Genomic DNA, 22183 nt, shown 5'->3' on the forward strand with positions numbered 1-22183 from the left:
CTTTCAAGTAGCTCTTTATGGCTAGAGATTTGGGAAAGATACTTGAAATGTTCAGTTTTGCTGATATAGATATGCTAGACTCGTCTTGTTTTTTATTCCTATAGCTCTAAACCACAGGTTCCTTTTGAAAGATCTAAACTTTCATTCAAATCTTTCTGCCTTTGATCTTCTTTAAAATAGCTATGGTAGTGTGTGATTGAATTTCACTGAAAAATTGTGTATGAATATTCATTCCACATGAGCAGATAATGGCATTTTCATGCTTTATCCTTGCTGCCAGGAAAACAAACCCCCCAGAAATCTCCTAGAAGTCATATCTGATATTCATTTCTGTCAGAAGGATATGAGAAATTCCTTGATGGATCATATCTACCTGGTCCAGTGGGTTTCACTTTTGGTTATCCAGATGTTGAATGCTACTCCCTGAATCCCTTACTAAACCTTTGGGAGGTGAAGTCCAACATTTGAGATTTCAAGGTTGGGAGCCGCTGTTTGCATCTATCCCCTATATAGTCAAAAGATTTTCAGAATGTTAAGCAGACAGGTCATGCTGTGATGCTAACAGGCATCCTCTGACATTTAGCTCTTCTGTTTGGCACTAAAGAGATATACTGCCATTGAACATTGAATATCCCTTGAGATAATGCCATGTGAGAACTTCAGATGGTCCAACTATCATCTGCCTAACCCAAGGTTTAATGGAGCTCTTTGTCTAATTTTGAAAGGCCCTGGAAACAATCAGTTCAGAATTCTGGAATTTTCTGCTGCTGACAGATCAAAGAGTAGAGAGGAAGAGGGAGAAGTGGGTAGTGGCAGAAATAGAGGGGGCAAGGACAGAAGCTATGTCATTTCCCCTTTAAATTCACATTATGGAAGCATCCTTCAGTAACTATCAGCTACCACTCCCATAGTCTACAACTAGTAGCCTGAAAAGTAACTTTTTTTGCTTTAAACACATTTACTTCTAAAGAATCCAGACCTTAATATTTTTTCTGTCCACATTCTTGTCCAGAAAAGGCCACATTTTCTGACAGATATGCACTTGTGCTGTCTTTTATCCCATGGGAGCCAACATGTGTAAGCAGCAGCTTCCTTGCTTGCCCACCGTCTCAGATCCAGCAGAAGGGATACTTTCAGAGTACAGAATAAAATAAATTTCACTGCAGTCATTAGAGGGCACTCTATATAGATATGTATTGGATTGCACTGCACGAAGGGATAAGAGATAAGAGGCTGTCACCATCTGCAACCATATTAAAGTGGGCCATGGTGCAGTAGAATAGACATATATTGGATTATAATACAGAGAGCTTCCAAAAAACAACAACTGGGAGCCATTGAAAAGCAAGCACTTTCCCATTTCCTCTCTTCTCTGCTGTTTTCTCCCCTTCCCATTGTGACCCATTGCTGTTGAGATCCTAGTGCCACTCTCCATTTAAGAAAACCGATACAAGAAATGTGCAACCGAGAGACAGAAACAGGAATTCACGAGAAATGATGTCAATACATGAAACAGGGTAACTTCTCCTTCTCTCCAAACTGATGACGTATTCACAACTAAAACAAGTATATGGTCTATTTAGGTTCATCCTATGATTTGTGATTTATTATAGTTTGTGTTTTCATTCTGGAAATATTGAAAGCCACTGGGCTGGAGACAAAGTAACATACCTGGGATTAGAATTGTTATTAACAAGAGATACTACCAGTCTAAGCATTCTCTGTACATAAAAGTACTTTATGACCCTGGGAAAGTATGAGTAGTCACTGACCCTTCTAATTAATCTCTCCATAACAAGATAAGAAAGAACCATTCTTAGAAATATTCCTCCCTACAGACTGTCAACAAGTTGTTATCCAGTGTGACTCTGGGAAACTGCGTATTGTTCGAAATATCAGTGGAAGTGGTGCGTGACTAGGAATGAAATCTTGACATCATGATGGATAGAGGCTGGCAGCTGTGAAACAGATGAATTCCATGTTAGATTATAATTAGGAATGGTCATGGTAGTAAAATTGTCAATGTTATGATATTTTATGCAAATATATTGTGTGATTACAGATGTGAAGTTTGGGAAGAAATAATTTACATGGTGGTCTTGGATGTCAAGAGGGAGGAATACAATCAGTTGTCATAGCTACCATTAAACATCTCCTGAGACCCTTGGCTGCTCTCTGAATGTCCATGCAGCGGCCTTGGGTTTCAGGGAAGGTGGAACAACAACAATATCCACTGTCAAAAACTTCTGGAACCCCGTTGCTGCAAGGATTTCCAGAGGCAGTTGGCAGCCATCACTGCTGCTGGCCCCCTCCCCTCAGCTCTAGGTTGAGCAGCAACTCAGTTAATCAACTCAGGAAACCTATGTACTGGCTGGCTGTCAAAGTTGATCAGCAAAGGGGCTTTCTCTTCCTCCACTTCTCCCAAAGCTGCAGCTGGAGGAAGAGTAGCAGTGATCCCCTTTGGCAACCAACTCTGGCAGTCTGTGGCTGGCAAAGGGGATGCATACTCCTCCCCGCCCCTTGACTTTGGGATAGTCGATGATCAACAACTTCACTCAACTTTTCAATTTTCCTGTTCTACAAGGATTCCTTTCCTCAGATATTTGTGATTTTTTCATTTCTGTGGGGTTGCAGTGTACCCTTGCAAATATGGAGGGCTGACTGTGAATGATGTGGAATACATTAGTAAATAGTTGTTCTCTCTCATTATATAAGAATTTGAGATCATCCAGTGAGAGTGAAAGATTACTATAGTATTAATTATCCCTTCAGTGTACAAAAGGGGCAATTTGATTAAACCCTGTGCCATTTTTGATGCCTAGATTTGGGTGCCACCCCCTCATCCCAAATTTGGGTGTGCCGAAGTCCATTTTTTGATCAGGCAGCCAAAAGGTCAGTTTTTGCTCTGGGAAGATCAGGCCCATTGGTACCCCTTTCCAGCATTTTTAGGGCATTTTGTTGTGCTAAGCATATTTCAGTCAAGCCCAATGCAGAAGACACAATAACATTGCACCCAGGCAGGAGGGAAAAAAACCAGAAAAACTTTACTTTTGTCAGCAGAGTTAAAACATAAACTTGCAATGATACAAACAGTACAACAAACTTATATAGTCTTTGTAAGCAATACAGAATAAGGCTTCTTCATCTTCATCCAAATGAGAGTGCAGTAGAAATGGTTGAGCAAAATGCCTGAGCAAAGGTTCCTCAAAGCAAAAGCTGAACTGTTTTCTAAAACCATACAGTTATACCCCACCGGGTGTGGTCCAAACATTCTAGTTGACCTACATTCTAGTTGACCTACTACTAACTAACTGCACATACTAACTAACAGCATAAGGGTTTTTTTAAACACACACACATACTTGATCCTGTTACGGTAAGACATTTGTCTTAAGAAACCACTTTTTCTGGGATCGTTTCCTCTAATATCCTTCAACTAGACCCGGGTTAAGGCATCAGACTTAAGAAACCACTTTTCCTGGGGTCCCTTTCCCTGATATCCTTTAGCTAGACCTGGGGAAGAATTAAATTCTCCCCGCGGGGACTTAAGGGAGTCAGGGTATCCCCTCCCTTCAGTAAACCATGTCATTATTTAAACAAATCCCCCATGCCCTTTCACAACCCCCCAAACACATGCCCACCCTCCCTTCCCTAGTGAAATACTGGGGGGAAAAGGAATGAATGAAATATATTAAATTAAGATAAATGAAATTACCAAAGGAAAAGATTGGAATTGAGTCCAAAAGCAAGTGAAACAATCCTAAGAGCAGCAAAAGCACTGATTAGGAAAAAAAAATGGCGGTAGTGCCCATGCCATTATGACTAGCCAAAAGAGTCGAAAGCTGGAGCCTGTTTTGAAAATGGATCCATGCACAGCCCTGGTGGACAACTTGGATCCTCCATATCCCCCTCCCCCTATGATTCCCATCATCTCTAGTTTGGTGAGGGTCATAGTTGTCCAGGCCAGCCCAACATGAGCATGACAGCCATCAACATCAATGCTTTTAAAATGTAACTAGATAATTAATGGGAATTATTATTATTATTATTATTATTATTATTATTATTATTATTCCCTGCTTTTTCTCTCCACAAGAAGTGGCTTACATCAAAAGCATTTCAATACAATTTAAAATCTAAAAATATACGAACATGAAAACACAATTAAAAATAAGTAGTATTAAAATTCATAGTTAAAATCCATAAAAACATATAAAAGCTAGAAACCACAGCACCTTCTGACTTGATCCTTAAAACTTTCCTCTATAAAAGCCTGCCTGAATAAAAAGGCTTATTGATTGCTATTCTTTATGGTAATGCATGATATCCATGAAGAGAGGTAGGACTTTGAATACCAATAGCTGGTGAACAAAATCACATTTTCCCTACACATCTTTCAAGGAACAAACATACAAGCATTTTATCAAGTTAATTGTTAAAAGTATTTGCAATTGTGCTATAAAATTTGTTGCAATGTTTTTCAGTGACAAATTTTCTGCAGAGACTGATAGGGCCCAAGGACTCTCTCAAAGATAAAACGTACTGGTGATTTTAAATATCTCATATAGGCCATTATATTATGATTTCCAAACATTGGCTGGAACAGAAAAGGCCACAGCTTAAGAAGTTAAGAAGTGAATAGATCCAGCACGATTCTGGATCTATTAGATGTCATGACTGCCGGTCAGTGGATCCCAATCCTGCCAGCTTGCTTGCTATGTATTCATGAAATGACAGATGTAAAAGCAGAGCCTACTACTTTTAAATTAGGTGTGGTCCAATTTGCCTACATACCCTGACGTTGCCTTAAGATGACCTGTGAAATTCCACATAGCTCAGGCCATGGTATTCTCTCATACAAACTTTTCCATATTTTGAGATGTTCTGAAGAGGCTCTTATTCCTATTCCATCGTTCTCACAGGTACCATTTTGTGGGCACATGACTGAAAACTTTCTTAGGTGCTGTTTGGAGGCTCTGGTACTCCTTTTTCCAAGAGGTAAGGTTGATATCCTCATATTTATTTATTTATTTTTGTATGCTGTGCATTTTAACTATGGTTGATTTAACTGTTGTAAGCAGTGTTGAGTCTCTGTCAGTGCATGTACTTAAACACTACAGAGCTGAACCTGAATGAAACCTTTATTAACTTTATTTGTACCCCACTAGCATCTCCCGAAGGACTCGATGCGGCTTACAAAGGCCAAGGCCTCAATAAAACAATAGCATAACAAATAACCTTCAGCCTATCCATACAGCTGAACCCCGTCAGCCAACTGATGGCTTTTGACTAGTTTATCCTTCCGTTCCTTCTCAAAGCTCAAGAAAACACACAGGTTCCTGGGATTTGGTAGGATGACATACAGCAAGAAAATGACATCCATCTATTACTCCATCAACCCTCTTTGTGGCAAGTCAGATTCCTCTTATCTATCACTCCCTAACTGCACTGTGGTTTTTAGTCCTGACATTTCACTGAGTTCTTATAGGCTGCTTGTGATATGTATAGGGCATCATTGTGCCCTGAAGAAATGCCCCCTTTCTGATTTTCAGGATGTTTGCAACTATGTGTTCCCAAGTTATTTTCCTGTCTCTTCAGTTAGTAAAAAAAACCCAAAAATACACAGCCTATCAAAGTAGCTGACTGCACTTACAACTGGGTATCACTTGGGCTGTAGCCTAGGGCATCTGAAAGCATCTGAAAGAATTTGCCCTGAGCGGCATATTCTCGAAACTCATGCACACTATGAAAAGCTTATTTGATCATTTTCTTCTAACTTGTTTTGCAGATATTTTTAGCTACTCTGGCAGAATATGACCCCACAGTAACACTGGGGGCACTGAATAACTAATACAAAATGTGTTTTGTTCCTAGAGAAATACTAAGGGGTAGATTTGGGACAGGAAAGAAAGACAGATAAAAGAAGAAAGAGATCGTTTGAAGGAAAAAGATCAATGGGTCAGATTCCTTGCACATCCCTTGACATTCGTGTCTCTCTCGAGTCTTGTTTATGCCACAGAAGATGCATTTGATTACTATAAGAACAGGAAAAAATGAGAATATAAAACATTGCAACTGTTAAGTCATATTTCTACACAAAAATACTAAAAATAATACCAGAAATGTTCTATAACATTTTATGAAACAATGCTTCTCTTGATCTGATGGGAAAGCAACCACTCTTCCTCGTGTCTAGCAGTAATGAGTAAGCTGGATCATCTGATGATTTGCCAGTACAGACAATCCCTGAGTTACAAACATCCAACTTACAAAGGACTTGTAGTTAAGAATGGGGCTGGAATAACAGGAAGTGAGTGAATTCTACCCAGGAAGGGAAATGCACTCTTGGAAGAGTTATCATGGAGAAAAGGTGTCTGCACAACAAGCCAATTTTTTTTTCACAATCCAATTCTCATTGGGATAGAAAGTGAGATGGAATCTTCTGAACAGGGGTAAGGACAGCAAAACAAACACCACAGGGGTGTGAACCTTTCCCTATGATATCCCTACACACACACACACACACACACACACACACAGATTGAATGAAAAGTAATGCCTCCACCTTTGTAATTCCTCAACAGATGGCAGTACTGATATGTGGCAGGTACTGGCTTGTTTAGTAGACTCTCCTCTACAGCTCCATTTTGGCAGGAAGCCTTAGCATTGAACGGTTGTGTTGTTAAAGTGCAAAGTATGTCAGTCAATGTGACTTAAGCAACGTGCAGTCATTGAATTCTTGACAGAAGAAGGTGTCACCCCAAAGGAGAGTCATCAGAGCATGCAAGCTGTTTATGGTGATTGTGTTGATGTGAGTACTGTGCATTATTGGCGAGTAAGTTTAAAGATATTGAGGTGGGAACATCTGACTTGCATGTTTCATTAAAAGCCACGCCCACTGTTTTAGCTGGTGAGATGTGTTCCACACTGGGCTTGCATACTCAGCAGCACCCACTTTTTGCTTGATGTTCAGACAGTGCTTCTTGTAGGTAAGAGCACGGTCCATAGTGACTCCTAGTGCGCTGCAATGCTCCAGTGGGATTCTTTCCCAGGTGATCCTCAGAGCTCTGGATGCTTGTCTCTTCTTGAGATGAAAAGCACGTGTCTGTGTTTTAGATGGGTTAGGGATCATCTGGTTTTCCCTGTAATAGGCGGTAAGGGCACCTAGAGCTTCGGAGAGCTTCTGTTCCATGACCAACAGAAAATACTGTTTTCTGATCATCTTTAATGAGTCCTCTAACACCCCTCTCACGACCCCTCCCAGGGGTCCCAATCCTCAGGCTAAGAAACACTGATCTATAGACTTGATCACATGAGGCAGCTGTTCCATGGCAGTTGCATAATCACTTCAATGCTAATTTGCCTCCCTCATGTGATAAAATATTTTGCTTATTTTTCCTTCTGCAGTTTGACTCAGACTGGGATAAGGTGTGTGTGCGTGTTTGCTTGCTCAATGTACCAAATTTCAGTTCTGTTTCTGAGCTGCAGCTTGGAACCTCTGAACAGGGGCAGATCAAGAACTGTACACGATCTTCTTTGCAGAGATTTCTCCATGTTTCATGAGAAACTAGCCCCAAGCAAAGAATATGGGTATTTAGATAACACTGGAGTCCTTCAAGTCATACTGTAAAGTTTTATAATTTATATCACCTGCAAATTATTTCTAGTTTATTTACTGATATATCCAAATATTATAAGGAATACCCCTACTGCATCAATCACCCTGATTCTAGACACTTAGTTGTTGTAAAGAAAGCAGGATGAGTTTGTTAAAAGACCAAAATCAATAGCTCACAAAAAGGATTTATGAGCTCAGTTTGAAAATGTATGACTCATTCCTATTTTGGTGATTGCTTGAAACATCTACCACTTCCCTGTCCCTCCTCCCAATGGAATAAGATATTGAGGAGAAAAATATGCCATTCACTCCTCTTATCTTGATGCACAATGAATGCAAATGCTCTCTCCAGGAGCTGAAACCTAGCTTCCTCTTATTAAGGACGACATCCTAGAATTTAGCAGCAAAAGATCCCACCCCCGCCCCACTTTTAAAACCCAACCAGAATGTCTAATGATTTTGCAGTTTGTTTCCTGCTTGCAATTAAGTAGGTCACAGCTGTGAAGCAAAGAGAACAAGAAAATATACTCAAATCACACACAGCCCAAAGCTATCAAATCATTTGCAGCTGAAGGAAATGGCAGCTTAAAATAAATACCACAATTGCAGGAGTCTAGGATCTCAGGCAAGTGAAAGGAATCCTGAGATTATGATAAGGAGGGTGGTGCTGAAGGAGGATGAGAAAATACAATTTGGCCTGGATTTGGTGGTGGTACAAGACAGCAAGTCTGAAATAGTTGATTGCTCTGAGAAAGTAAGATGACCTTGTAAAACTTGAATAGCTTAGAATTCTCTGTCTCCTCCTATTACCACCATCCAAGTGGCCAATGCAGCATCTGGTTATCTTTCACAAAAGCTACAGAAACAATGTTCTCCATATTTATTTTCTTCTGAAATGATTGACCCAAATAGCTAAAAGCACTATAGAACTATGCATCTTTTCTCCAAAAGAAGAGAGCAAGCCAACGTTCAACTGCTAATTGAAGATGGTTGGGACTCCCTGAGATAAGTAACACCACAGAAAACAACATGTCTCTCTCCTAGATGTGTCATTTTGTGTGCGAAAAGGTTAATTTAAGCTGAATTCCAAGCTTGAGGCATAGCGAAGCCGCCAAACAATTGCTTAGACCTGCCATCCAATCTACATTCTCATGACACCAATTTGGTGCCATATACTGCCCTCGGGTTATAAGAAATTCAGTCCTTGTTCCATAATTCAAACTCTACATGTTTCGTCTTTCAATTCCTGCCGCACATTACTACATCAGTTCAGATGCACAAACCACTGAGATGTAGACTTGTCTTTGTCAATTAGCTCATAAAAAGATGCCATTTCAAGCACTTAAACTCCCTCTGGTATGCATGGTTTCTTTAATTGCCACGTCTAACTCCTATTGGATTGTGTGCTGCTGTGGTTTTATGTCTGTCCTTATCTTCCACAGGTTCAAAGGACTATCCTGACTCAATTAACATCTGTCTTCTGAAGATCTTGACAAGGAAGAGTGTGTATAGAAACCTAAGTTGAGAAGGTCACACTGTCTTATTAGTGATAATAATGAAACATCAATATATTGAAGCAATGGTCGATTCATAGTAAAGTATGCAAGCCAGTTATTTCCTGACTTGGGTGTTCAACACTTTGGGAATTGTGAGAACATCAACAGTATTGAACATGAATGTTATGAAGCTGGAAGACAAAAGTACAGTAAGTTTGCCATGGTTGGAGGAAGTAGTAGCAATATGACTCCGAGATTCCCGCAAATTTAATGTTTCATGAGCTGATGATATATCCATTACTGCCAGTCATATTGCAGTCTTGACCAGAGATTGAGGGGAAGATGGGATGAAGGGGGTCATTTGCTAGATTGTCATCAGGGACAGAATATGCTTAATCAGTATTTAGATAATGTTCAAACGAAAGGTTAAGATCATTCACCTTTACAGACAAGTTTATCAGATTACTTTCCATAGTGCAGTGTTTCTCATCGGGACCCCTGGGAGGGTCATGAGGGGGTTTCATAGGGGTCGCCAAAGACCATCAGATACATATATTTCTGATGGCCTTAGGAACCCGTTTGGCAGAGATGGCTGAAGATCTCTTTGCTTGACCTTCTCTTCCTTTTTGGAAACAGATGGCAAATCCTCCCACCAAAAGCCCTTCTCCACTATGATTGGCTGGCCTGATTGGATGGCATCCTTGTAGTGACTGGATTGACCTTGAAAAAGCTGGGGGTGGTGACGACCGATAGGGAGCTCTGGCGTGGATTGGTCCATGAAGTCACAAAGAGTCGGAAACGACTGAACGAATGAACAACAACAACAACAACAATCTTACAACATATTGTCACAACTAATAGATCTATGATGTCTATTCATATTAAAAGTGCTTCCTTCTCTAAGTTATAGGAATAAACCTTAGTCAAGATGTTGCAGCTCTAATTGATTTCTTATCGAATTGTTCAGTATCTTTGGCTTTCATGCTGGGGGCATTCACACTTCCAGAACAGCCCTGATTTGTGAATTTTATATGGCAAAATGAGAGAGCAATGATGTGCTCTGACCAGCTTTATATCTAAATTGTAGAAATCTGTACAAATCTGGACTTTGTCCAAGGCGGAAATGTACTCAAACAGAAAATGCTTTACAAGTGTTAATCACCTTAGGAATTTAACATATTGCACAGGGAACGCTCTTTTTCACGACAATGCTTTCTTCAATGGCAAATTTACTATAAACAAGAGAAAACATTAGTAAGACGAAACCCAGCAAAGGTTTCCAAAGTATTTTTTTTCTAATGGATGAATACTGGCCGAGAAAACTATCATGGGAAAAAACTATTTGTTCTCTTTTTATTCTCGTCTAACTAGTTCATTCCAGGATAAGAAGCTAGGGACAACAACGCTTCCTGTCTGAGGGATGTTTGGCCTTAAATGGCAGCAAAAAGGCAAACTGGAAATGTGTCTGCGTTTTAGTTACAAATAGAAATCATGGAGCTGACAAATAATTCTTTCTTGGGAGTCACTATGCTTACCACAACAAGGTTATTATCAATTAAATTTGTTTCTTATATGTGAGTGTGTTTGTAATTAAGTACACCACCATAGTTAAACTTGAATGACTGTCCATTTTGTTGCATGTTCATATATCTAGAAGGCACTGCTTTGCATGCCTGCCCCCATATTTTGTGGGATGAAGACTTCAGAAGCTCTACCTTACATTTTAAAGTAAATCAGTTAGGCACAATTATACGTCTAATTTAAATAATTATGTTAATCAGCCTCCAGCTCCACACATTCAAGATCAAATCTGGATCGAATTGGCCATACCCATCTCTGTTGCCTGTTTCTACTGTGCCTATCTATTCATGGTTGGCTATACCATACAGCGACTTCATATGTGTGTACAAATCACTTGGGATTGCATGACTGGCCCCCTTAAATCATTCTATAAGGGAAGGATCTATGTATACTCACTGCCTTGGTTTGGGGAGGCCTAACTGAGTTGTACATTATGAGGAGTTGTGAGAGACAGCCTGCCTTTGTTGTGGAATAGCCTTCTTCAAGAGGCTTGATCAGTCTCATTTGATACACAGTTAAGATCTGGTTTTACATCCAAGCTTTAGAGTCTTTAGGCCCTTGGAGACAGGCCCTATATCCCAGGATCAAATCCTAGGTTTTCTGCTTATCTTAGATTATCTGGTAGTGCGGACTCATATAATCCAGTTTAAAGCAAAAAACCTGGGATCAGATCCTGGGATACAGAGCCTGTCTCCAAGGGCCCTTACTGACAGCAGTTCAGCTTTGATTTATTTGCTTCAGTTTTTTGTGTTGAATGTTATGTCAATGTTAATTGCGACACATTTCTTGTTTTATGAGTTCATATTGGATTGTTTTATCAACTGTATCCTGCCCTGTTGTCTACTATCGATATGGACTGAGTGGAAGTATTGAAACAATGAACAAACAAATCTGCTATCAGAATCTATACATATACATGTACATATATCCTGCAGACACAATCTGCACCTTGAAAAATGAGAACAATTATAAGAAAACAGACCCAACTCTCTTCTTTTAAGGGTTCTGGTGCACAAGCCAGAAATGGCTTAGTAAATTCTGAGATAGACAATCAGTTAATGGGCAATGATTAACAAGCAATAGTCAACAGTACCATATGGATCCTGCATCTTAAAAATTAATAAGGAATATTCTTGAGTTAACTGAAAATTTTCATTACAGCTTAATTCTGTGTCTGCTATAAATTTTGTAAATAGACTTGATTACTCCAATTTTGTAGAATGGATCAAGAAACAACTACTGTCTTATTAATTCTTTCAGCTTCTTTCAGTCTAAGATAAAGGTAAAGGTTTTCCCTGACATTAAGTATAGTCGTGTCTCTGCGGGGTGGTGCTCATCTCAATTTCTAGGCCAAAGAGCTGGCGCTGTCCGTAGACACCTCCTAGGACATGTGGCCAGCATGACTGCATGGAACGCTGTTACCTTCCCGCAGATCTAATCACATTTGCATGTTTTTGAACTGTTAGGCTTGCAGAAGCTGGGCCTACCAGTGGAAGCTTACCCCGCTCCCTGGAATAGAACTGGCAACCTTTCAGTCAGCAAGTTCAGCAGCTCAGTGGTTTAACCTGCTGTGCCACCCTAGAGCCCTAGAAATCGTATTCAGCACCTTCTCTTGCTTCTAAGACTACAGGAGGCATTTCCCAAAATTGAAAGTATATCTGTGTAAACAAAAAAGCTAGATTTTGAAGAACAGAAAATGGCAATGTACAACTGGAAAATAGGATTCTTGGAATATAAAATACTGCAACTGATAGCTTATGATCATTTTTTTTACTTGTCCATGGAATGTTAGCATATCAACTCTAATTAATGATATAGCAAAAACAGGGAACATGTGGCCGTCCAGATGTGTTTGGACTGCAACTCACATCAGCTCTAGCCATAGCTAATAGTGAGGGATAATTTGATACAGTCCAACTATATATTTGCTGGGCTTATGTTCTGCAGCAGCCCTGAAAGACACTAAGCTGGCAACAATTGTATGGCTCCTATTTGCTTACCAATGTCTCTATGAAGTTGCTACCTGCCATATACTTTACTAGCTACAATTTATTATTAAAATTAAATGTAATTCTAATACATCTACACTGATTTCCTACTTATCCCATGCTTTTGTGATTTTTACATATTTTCATGTTGTGATTTTATTGCATCTATGCATTTTATATTATATCTTTCAATACATTCTCTAACTGAGGATTTTTAAACTGGTAAAGACATTGAATGTGCCAAACAATTACATCATTGTTTGCATTCACAAACACAGTCTTATTTATTGTTCCATCAATGGAAAGAAATACAAACAGTGGAAAGATAAGCAAACATTTTATCTCACCTAACTGAAGAGCAGAGTAGATAAAATCCACATGATTTTATTCTAGGGTCAACATTGTGGAGTAAAACTTGACTTTCTCGTCTCTATAGAAACATCAGTAGGATGAGAATAATTGTTTGTTTTCAGGTATCATTACTGTTTCACATGGGAGTTGTCTAACACACAATGAAACAAAAAATCTGGAGAGAGAAGCAGACATTACCAATCAAACTGAAGATTGTATTTATGGAAAGGTTGCTACAAGCTAAGAGGAGTTTAAAGTTAAATTAAAACTTGTTTGCTCTGTTTTAAATTTTGCACAGGCCTAATTATAGATATTGTAAAGGCACTGCTGTCTTACTAGGCATGCATTGAAAATGGAAGCATTCAATAATCGAACCAGCTATATTTTCATGTATAAGTCTATAAATTTTAGTAAAAAAATCAATCTGCAAATATTGGGTCAATGTATCCATGGGTCTATGTGAGTACTATACATAAGGCATGGGTAGGTACAGTCGTTATCTTCTAAAATCGTTATTTTTTTTGGAAAAAATTACCTTTTGAAGCAATATCAAGCCATACAGGAATAGTGGGAGGAGTAATTCCGAATTTAAACCACTTACCCATTGTTCGGAATTATTTTCAGATGTCTCCCACAGTTATTTTGATTTTTAGAACAATTAAGCAGCTTTGACAAAGCCTCGCGGTTTCCATTCTTGAAGGCCACGTTTTAAAATCTCGCAGTTTTCCTTCCTTGTTAGTTTTAAAATCTTGCGGTTTCCCTTCCCTGGCTGGCGGTGAACACGGTGCTGAAGAGGGATGAGGTGGGCGTGGTTAAGCACAGCTCTTTTTGAAGGCCATGCCCCCAGTGGCCTTCAAGAAGAGCTGTCACTTAGCCAGGCCCACCTCGTCCCTCTTCATCTCTGCCAGGGAAGGGAAACTGTGGGATTTTAAAACTGCTTAAAATCTCGCAGTTTCCCTTCCCTGGTGGCGAGCTGCCATGCAGAGGGACGAGGTGAGCGTGGCTAAGCACAGCTCTCCTTGAAGGTCACTGGGGGCCTTCAAGGAGAGCTGTGCTTAGCCACGCCCACCTCATCCCTCTGCATGGCAGCTCGCCACCAGGGAAGGGAAACTGCAAGATTTTAAAACTGTTTGTTTAGGCTGACTTTGTCAAAGTTACTTAATGGTTCTGGAGGGTGGGAATTGCTTCTATTAACGAAGAAATTCGGATTTCCTGCTATTTCCGATCTTTTTTCAAGAAAATTTCAGAAATCATTTTAAAATTGAATCGCCAGCGCCCCCTATATACAAAACGAGTTTAGAACCATTTTTTTTCTTGATTGCCCAAGCCTACTATACATTAATCCTTCTTGGGAAATGGAACTGGTGGCCAAGAGCAGCTAACTCACTGAGGTGACACTGCTGCTTTCCCCTCTCTGTGGAATGACTCAAATTACCCATATGAAAATTTATAGTTTGATCTTCAAATCTGTTCTTTTGAGATCAACCTATACATGAGTATATATGGTATGTAGAAGTGTAAATTTTAATTTAAAAATCAACCACAAAACCCAGAGTCAGCATATCCAACGGTCAATGCAAGAACTATACCTTCACTAAAAAGGGAACAATCTCTTTTTTAGAGCAGTGTGGCAAAGAGCAAAAACGCAGAGTAAAATGGTATTACTATGTATGTTTAAAACTAGAATGAAATCTTTGGTCTCTAACTCTTATAAAAAGCCAAGTTTTAACCAATGGGACCTCATCATACTGATGCCTCCCCTGCTGTTTTGTACCATTTTGCCTGCAATCACCAAAAAAATGGAAGGTGCAAGGAGCACCTTGCAGCAACCCACATGTACTCCCTCCTTCCCCCATCACATGGGGGCATTCGTGCCCTATCACTTACCCAACAGACAGAGGAAACTGTGGCAACATGTGTTCACGCCCTGTCCCTTCCCCCATCATATGGGGATAAAGGCCAAAACCAGTAGGTAGCTCAACTGGTGCTACCCAAAACTCGATTCACTTATCATGGTCGGCAAGGAAGCGGCTTGTGATGCTTCCACAGCCATCATTGGGGTGGGGCCGTGGCCTGTGTCATGTGATGGTGCTTGACAGGATCTGTGGCTGAAGATGAGTAAGGGCCCAAAAACCCCTTGTGTGATGAGGTGGCTAGTGCGTGGATGGACAAAATGGGAGACGTTCACCCCATCTAATTCATCCATCATTATATACAACAAGTCAGCCCTTTTATCCATATTTTTTGTTTTATTGGGGTCTGGTTTAATATTCAGCCACAGCAGCACCAAATCAGAGAACAGTCTTCCCTAATGTGTACACCCCAGACATGATGGACAACTACTGTCATCACTCATGGTCATTGGCCCTAGAGATGGGATATGTGGTCTAACACATCTAAAAAGTACAAAATAGCAGAAAGGTGGTAGACAGACTTTTAAAAATGGACAATGTTTTCACTTTAAACATTTTTTTTCTTCCTTTACATTCTCTTTCTCCCAAGGGCATTTATCATATTATATTGTAAAAAATGACCAAGCTCTTTGTACCTGTGTTCAGCCTTTCATGAGAAACATTCTCCTCATGTTCAGATCTGAAATGGTCATATGTAGCTCTTCCCAGGGCGTATTGTTTCTCAGCAACCGCCTTGAAATTTGAGTTTCCTGAACACATATTTTCCAACGTTTCTATTAAATGAACAGTGCTTATAGTTGGTTCCGTTTTTGCTGAATTGAACTGAAAAGATATCTTGCCATTAATTAAGCCTAAAGACTGGTTGGCAGTTAAGATTATGAGAGAATGTTTGCCAGAACTCACAAGAACTGTTGGCTTGAAATTCATTAAATCGAGGTTTTATACTTGGGAAGCCAGAGTTTAGACTGATTTTCTCATGATACAGAAGGATCAATTTTTTTAAACAAGTCTGACACATAATATAGTCTAGGCAAGCCCTAGAATGATTTCATGCAGCACTTCCAACAAATACTAAACTATTACTTCTAATAATGATCTTATAGCTTATTTAGTATACATATAGACATAAATCCAATTACTAATGTGACTGATAAATGAGTAAAATTGATCAGGACATTTACTGGTCTGATCTTGTGTGATTCCCATTAACGTAAGTGGACTTTGTACCGAATATATTTCTGAAAGATTGTGCCTGGAATTGGTTATAATGGCATTATTTGCAATAAGAAGACAAGAGGAATTCAAGAAATGAATTGCTCAATAATGGAAGGCTATGACAGGAAGCAGGCTAGTGTGGGAAACTCTCTCATGGGCTTCATTTGTGAACCAGACAGACACTGGCTGTTTGGCAGCAAAGTTCCAGCTATCAATGAAAGCAGAGTATAAATAAACATAATAGTAATGAAAGAGCTTGTCCAAGAAGTAAATTATGATCCTTCCCAGCTCATTTTTTTCTGTTAGATAATTAATTATTCATTGAACCCACCCCCACTCTGTAATTGCTGTAAAATATTTTCATAACCATGAAACAACATATTTACTTGTTAATATTATAGTGTTTGGTAATAAGAACATGATGGCTAAATTTAAAAAGTAACATAATATGTGGGGGAATTTTTTTTAAATAATGCGTTAACAGTTTCTAGGTAATTTCAAAGTTACTTTAAAAGTTATATCAGAGAGATTTTAGAAGCATTTTGGACAGTGTTTTTTTTTTCCTGGGTTATGGTCAAAAGAATAGAAAAGCAATACATGACATAGGAGAAGTCATCAGGAAGTTTGGGGTTTGGTACCACCAGTATGCTGGTTGCATGCAGCTGAATCTCTCCTTTACACATACAGCCAAGGAAGAAAAGAAGTGAAATAAAAAGTTAGGCTCAGATGAATTTGGGAAGCCTTCATGTGATCTCCATAGCAGTCAAAACATTTTTGTCTCCTGATCAGTCAAAATATTGATCAGTAGTCATACTTGGGTTGGATGAGATTACACTCCTCCTAAAAGATCCAACCTTGAACTTGAAGACCCAGGTTTATGCACTGGCTAGGAATAGTTTTGCAAACTTAAAGCTAGTGTAACAGCTATGGGCTCATCTATACTGGTCACTTATTGCAGAGCTAATCAAGAACAGAACTGCTTTGGACTGGTCTCAGAGGCCTCAGTGGTGGACACACACTCCATCCCCAACCTGTGATGGCAGCACAATGGAGTTTAGATGGCCCAGCAAGGGAAAGACTGTCACCTTACTGATGCCATTGCTGCTGTTGGATGGCTGCAGAACTCCAGGCCATTGCGGACACCACGTACTGACATTAACAGAGATGCCCATATGATCAGGAAGAAAAAGGAGGCAGCAATTTGAATTATGGTTTAGTACTGAAATCTGTTTTTCATTTTTAAAAAACTTCTCCTCCTTTGTGATGACTGTCAGAAATCTGCCAATGAATATTGTCCAGATGGAGGGTCAGTCAGGGACATCTAATGCACTGGTGTTTACTGTCTCCTTTTAAATGCCATGCACATTGATAAGAAACTTAAGCAGGTTGATCCCCTTCCCCGCCATCCTTTGTATGCCCTTTATCTTCTTAGGAGTTAATCTCAAAGACATCTTGCTCAGTGGGAAAACATTAATGAATGCCCCCTGAGCCAGGTTCATTCATACAATTCATATAGGAGGATTGCCTGCTTAATTTCTTACTTAATATGACTATAAGCTCTTCACATATTTTATCCTGAACATCCAGGGACCATTAAAGTAATTTCACCAGGCTGATTATATTTGGATATATCTACCTGTCTATTTTGGAGTTTGTAATCCATCCATCCATCCATCCATCCATCCATCCATCCATCTATCCATCCATCCATCCAGCCACATAATAAAAGTGAAAATGTGTATTTGTATATGTAGCAGAGGTGTCCACTTACACAGACATCCTTCCGTCTCCACAAACAGGCTATAGTTCCCTCCAAGGACATTGCAGATTACAGGGAGCACATCCCAGGGTTCCTTTCTATCTGCAATGGTGTGGAATTTGCACAACCCTGCCCACTGCCTCTCCCTTAACACTTCCCTACCCTTTTCTATGGCACACAAGCTTGCCACGGATAATGGGATTTGCAGTACTTTCACTCACTTCCAGAGACCATTGTGACCCCCATGAATGATGGACCTTGACAAAACTTGCCACACAGATGCCCCATGACCCTCTTTACATCTTGGTGTAAACCTGTGATGAAACAGAGTGCATGTGAAAAAAAGAGGAAACAGGCCGAAGAAGTTCACGTAATGCATTAATAAGGGAGGACTTGGTAGCCGAGACAAGGAAATCAGAAAAAAATGTGAAGGTGGGAAAACACATCCTAGAATAACGAGATGTTCCCTGGGCTATCTAGCTTGGACAAGGTTCTGAAACTATGGTTACAAAATTACATGCTCTTGCAACCTGATTATGATAACAGGCTATAAGAAACTGGGGGAATTCCAACTCTGAGGACATCTGATGAACTATGGCAATGGAATGTCCAACCCTCTTCAAAAGACTGAGGCCTGTTTTGAGTATGATGGATGTGTGTCTGTGAGACTGAGAGCTCTTGATACTAAAATGTAATGTCTTGTTTCAAATGAATGTTACATGAATAGTGTTTAAAACCAAATATGGTCTCCTAGTTTCTCTTTGCTCATATTATATGGAATTCTCCCTTTATCCCGCTCCGGTTCAAAAAGAACATCACGTCCATAACTAACTCTGATGGCCAACAGAACATACTGAGGGATTGGGGAGGGAATGACCTACCTGTGTGGAAGTTGTATTTGACCCTACATCCAGAGCACTCTGAACCTCATCAATAATGGATCTGGACCAAACTTGTGAACACAGGCAGAGTTTGGGGGTGATTGCACTCATAATCTGAGAGTTGAAGTTCACCAGCATCAAGAGAAACTGTGACCCCCCCCCCCCACCGACAATGGCACAGAGAAGCCACATGACCAACTAAACATACTGCAGGGATTTATGGGAATTGACCTTGATTTTGGGAGCTGTAGTTCATCTGCATCCAGAGAGCACCGAACCCAACCAGCATTGGATCTGGACCAAACTTGTCACACAGACCCAACATGGCCAGCTATGCATACAGGCCTGACTTGGGGAGGATTGACCCACGATTCTGGGAATTGTAGTTCACCCACATCATTATGTATTTTCTAATGGGAGCATTTATAAAAATGAAATCATAGACTTTTTTCTAATAAGTAGTGTTAGTAATTCCAAACCAGTATTACATAACATCCTAAAACAAACAATGCCTTTTTCAAATAACCCGGGCACTGCCAGGTGCCCAAGCTAGTAAATAATATTTAAACTTGTACGTAATTGTGGCAAAGCTCTTCCACTTCTGACAGCTACAATGTCAGCTGTAATTCAATAGCTGAAACTTTTACTTCCATATTGAGAGTAAAAGGTGAGACCAGGCTAGTGGAAGTTCAACATTTATGACACATTCATTGGGTTGATAACCTCTGGAAAAAAACAAGATAAGAATCCTAAGACATTTTTAAAGAAGGAAACCAAAGAGACATTTGGGAGAATTTTTTTTTCATCCCACCTCAGTCTTTTACAGGTTAAATCCATGTTGAAGTTCAATGTTCTGTTTCCTTAGGACTTTTCAATGTTCCCCTCCAAAAGTCATGATGGTGTAGGGCAGTCAGCTGTTTTAACTAATGGCAGGATATGACAAGCTCAGCATCTGTTACACAGCTGGCACATGCAGAATGCAGCCCCTAAGGCAATTGGATTTCAGAAAGGTTAGCCGTATGTCTCAGTCCCACCTCTTTGAGTCTTTTAGGTTTTGTTCAGTTCAGTACACAATTAACCTATGCTCTGAATTCACTCAGTGGATTTGTGTTAGGTCATTGCTTCACTTTTGTTCCAACTCTTCCTTGGTTATACACATGTTTAGGATGAAAGAGCAGAACTGAATGCTTTCAGCCCAGTCATTGTGATATGTTTCAATGCTTTTGGAAAATAGAAAACATTGGGAAAGCTTCTGGGGAAACCCAGAGCGTGGGCATTCTGGGAGTTGTTAATTTCCCAGAATACCTGACCATTGGCAAGGCAGCGGAGGCTCCTGGGAGTTGAAGTGCAAACACCTGGAGGACTACAGTTTGGGAATAAATGTTCTACGCCTCAGTTGCTTTTAATAATGTCAATAATGAACACATGCAGAAGTCATGGACAACAAATAACAAATTACTGCTATATTAATAAAGACACCAAAATTAAATGAAAACCCATAAAATAAATTTCTCAAAATATCATATGCAAATATTGATAATATACTCATAAAACAAATAAATGCATCATAGTGCCACAGAACACAGTTAAACTTAGTTGATTTTTTCCAGAAACTTCACCTCAGTAACAAAAGCACTCTCCTCCAGACACACTACTTGCATTTTAGGAGGTCAGAGAAAGAAGAATGTAAATCAGGGAATTCAGAGGACAATCTGAGAAACAGCCAGAGCCTAGAAAAGATAGTTTGAAGCACTAAAATTCCAAGAGGCATCTCACTCCTGGGGATGAAAGTCACTGGTGACAGGGGATTGTGGTAGGTGTAGTTTCCTAGCTCTGGAACTGAGATGGCACCTGGGAGAAAGGGTTGGTGAGACACAATATCTAAACATAACTTTTCTGGATTATACCTCCAGGAAAGCCCCAAGGAAGAGAGCAGTGACCTTGCTGGGTGAGGGATTCTGGAAGCTGTGGTCCAAAAAAGGTAACTGTTCTTAGCTAACACAATGCTGTGTCCAGAGTTGCCAAAATATAACAACATAAATTGTCTGGCAAATGAAGTAAAAGAGTACTTCTTTGGGACCTTAAAGACTCAGAGATGTACCGTTACATAAACCCAACATTTGTTACTCTCAAATATGCTGTACTTTGATTTTGTAAATAGTTTGAATGTCATTGAAGTCAGTTAAAATTAAGCACTTCTACTTACACAAGAGCTGAGCACCAGTCCCTTAGGACAGTACAAAGCAAAAAAGTAAAAAAAGTTTGCTTGAGCAACCTTGAACTTTTAGTGGAACACGTGTAGCACTCTCACCGCTCTTCCAATTCCAACTCCATACATTGTTATGCATCATCCAATATCTCAGCCTAATACTTACTGCCTTAGGTTACTTCATGAATACTAATCAACTGTCCTATGCATCAGCTCCAGCATTGACTATTGCTTTCCATCATCATATAACTCTAATATTGATTGCCTGGCACTGTAAAGGAATTCCATTAGTGCCAGTTACTCTAATAAATCACAGCCAACCAGCACTAATGCTGATTACAATTTTAGCTAATCTTCATTAGTTGTTCTTAGCATATATCTACAACCAGTAAATCATGACTACCCACTTGCTAGGAAGGCTGGAATGGCCCAGGTAAGTATGCACAAGTTGGAGCTGGCATCAGTTATCGTTGTGACTTATCACAGAGCATCTGACTATCTGTTGTACATCATCATACAAGCATCACTCATTTTTGAAACACTGCTGGGGAGATCCCCAGTCTGGCTAAAACATGAAGAATTTAAAAGGTTAGATATGTCTATTCTCCTGACTACATGTGTTAATAAGTGGAAAGAAAGTGCTGCTTACCCTTTCGGCACTTGGTCTTCTCAGGGATCCATATGGTATTTTAAAGAAAAGTTTTCGGCTCCTGCTTGGAGTCACAGCTGCCTGCACCACCATAGTGCAGTGCGCAAAACTCTGTGTGTGTATGTGCAAGCGTGTGTGAGAAAGAGGAGAGAAGAGAGGGGGAGAAATGATCAGCCCAGAGAGATTTCCTCTACAATGTTTTAAGGAGTTCCCTCTTTGGAAATATCAAATAGCTGATTTTTTAAAGTCAAGACATGGCTTGTTTGAAGCAAAGGAAGGAAAGTGTGTGCGCGGGGGAGACTTCCCCGTTCACAGCTTGTTTCAAGTAGTGTATCTTTAGCTCTGGTTTATGTTTCTCTTACAGAAAAAAAAATGTGTTGCCAGAGAGTTGGAGACGTTCAGTTTCTGGAGATAATGTTCCAAAAATGTCAGCCTCTTTTCTTATAGCTACAGATGGTAACCAGGTCAGTTGTCTAATCAAAGCTATATCAGACGACTTTATACATGTCATCATGTGACCATC

The 22183-nt window shown here is 39.8% G+C and overlaps 1 protein-coding gene across 4 annotated transcripts in view; it reads right to left on the bottom strand.

Moving 5' to 3' along the window:
• FRMD4A (FERM domain containing 4A) overlaps positions 1–22183 on the bottom strand; it is a 511564-nt gene that overhangs the window by 299913 nt on the left and 189468 nt on the right. The window contains exon 1 of one of the 4 annotated variants that reach the window (XM_060778219.2): positions 21661–22154. The exons of the other annotated variants lie outside the window; for them this stretch is intronic. Coding sequence (XP_060634202.1) covers positions 21661–21753 — 93 coding nt within the window. The 5' untranslated portion in view covers positions 21754–22154. Of the gene's footprint in view, positions 1–21660; positions 22155–22183 lie in introns of those variants that run through there. 4 annotated transcript variants of the gene reach the window in all.

Source organism: Anolis sagrei, chromosome 5, assembly GCF_037176765.1.
Source record: "Anolis sagrei isolate rAnoSag1 chromosome 5, rAnoSag1.mat, whole genome shotgun sequence".
Taxonomy (NCBI): domain Eukaryota; kingdom Metazoa; phylum Chordata; class Lepidosauria; order Squamata; family Dactyloidae; genus Anolis; species Anolis sagrei.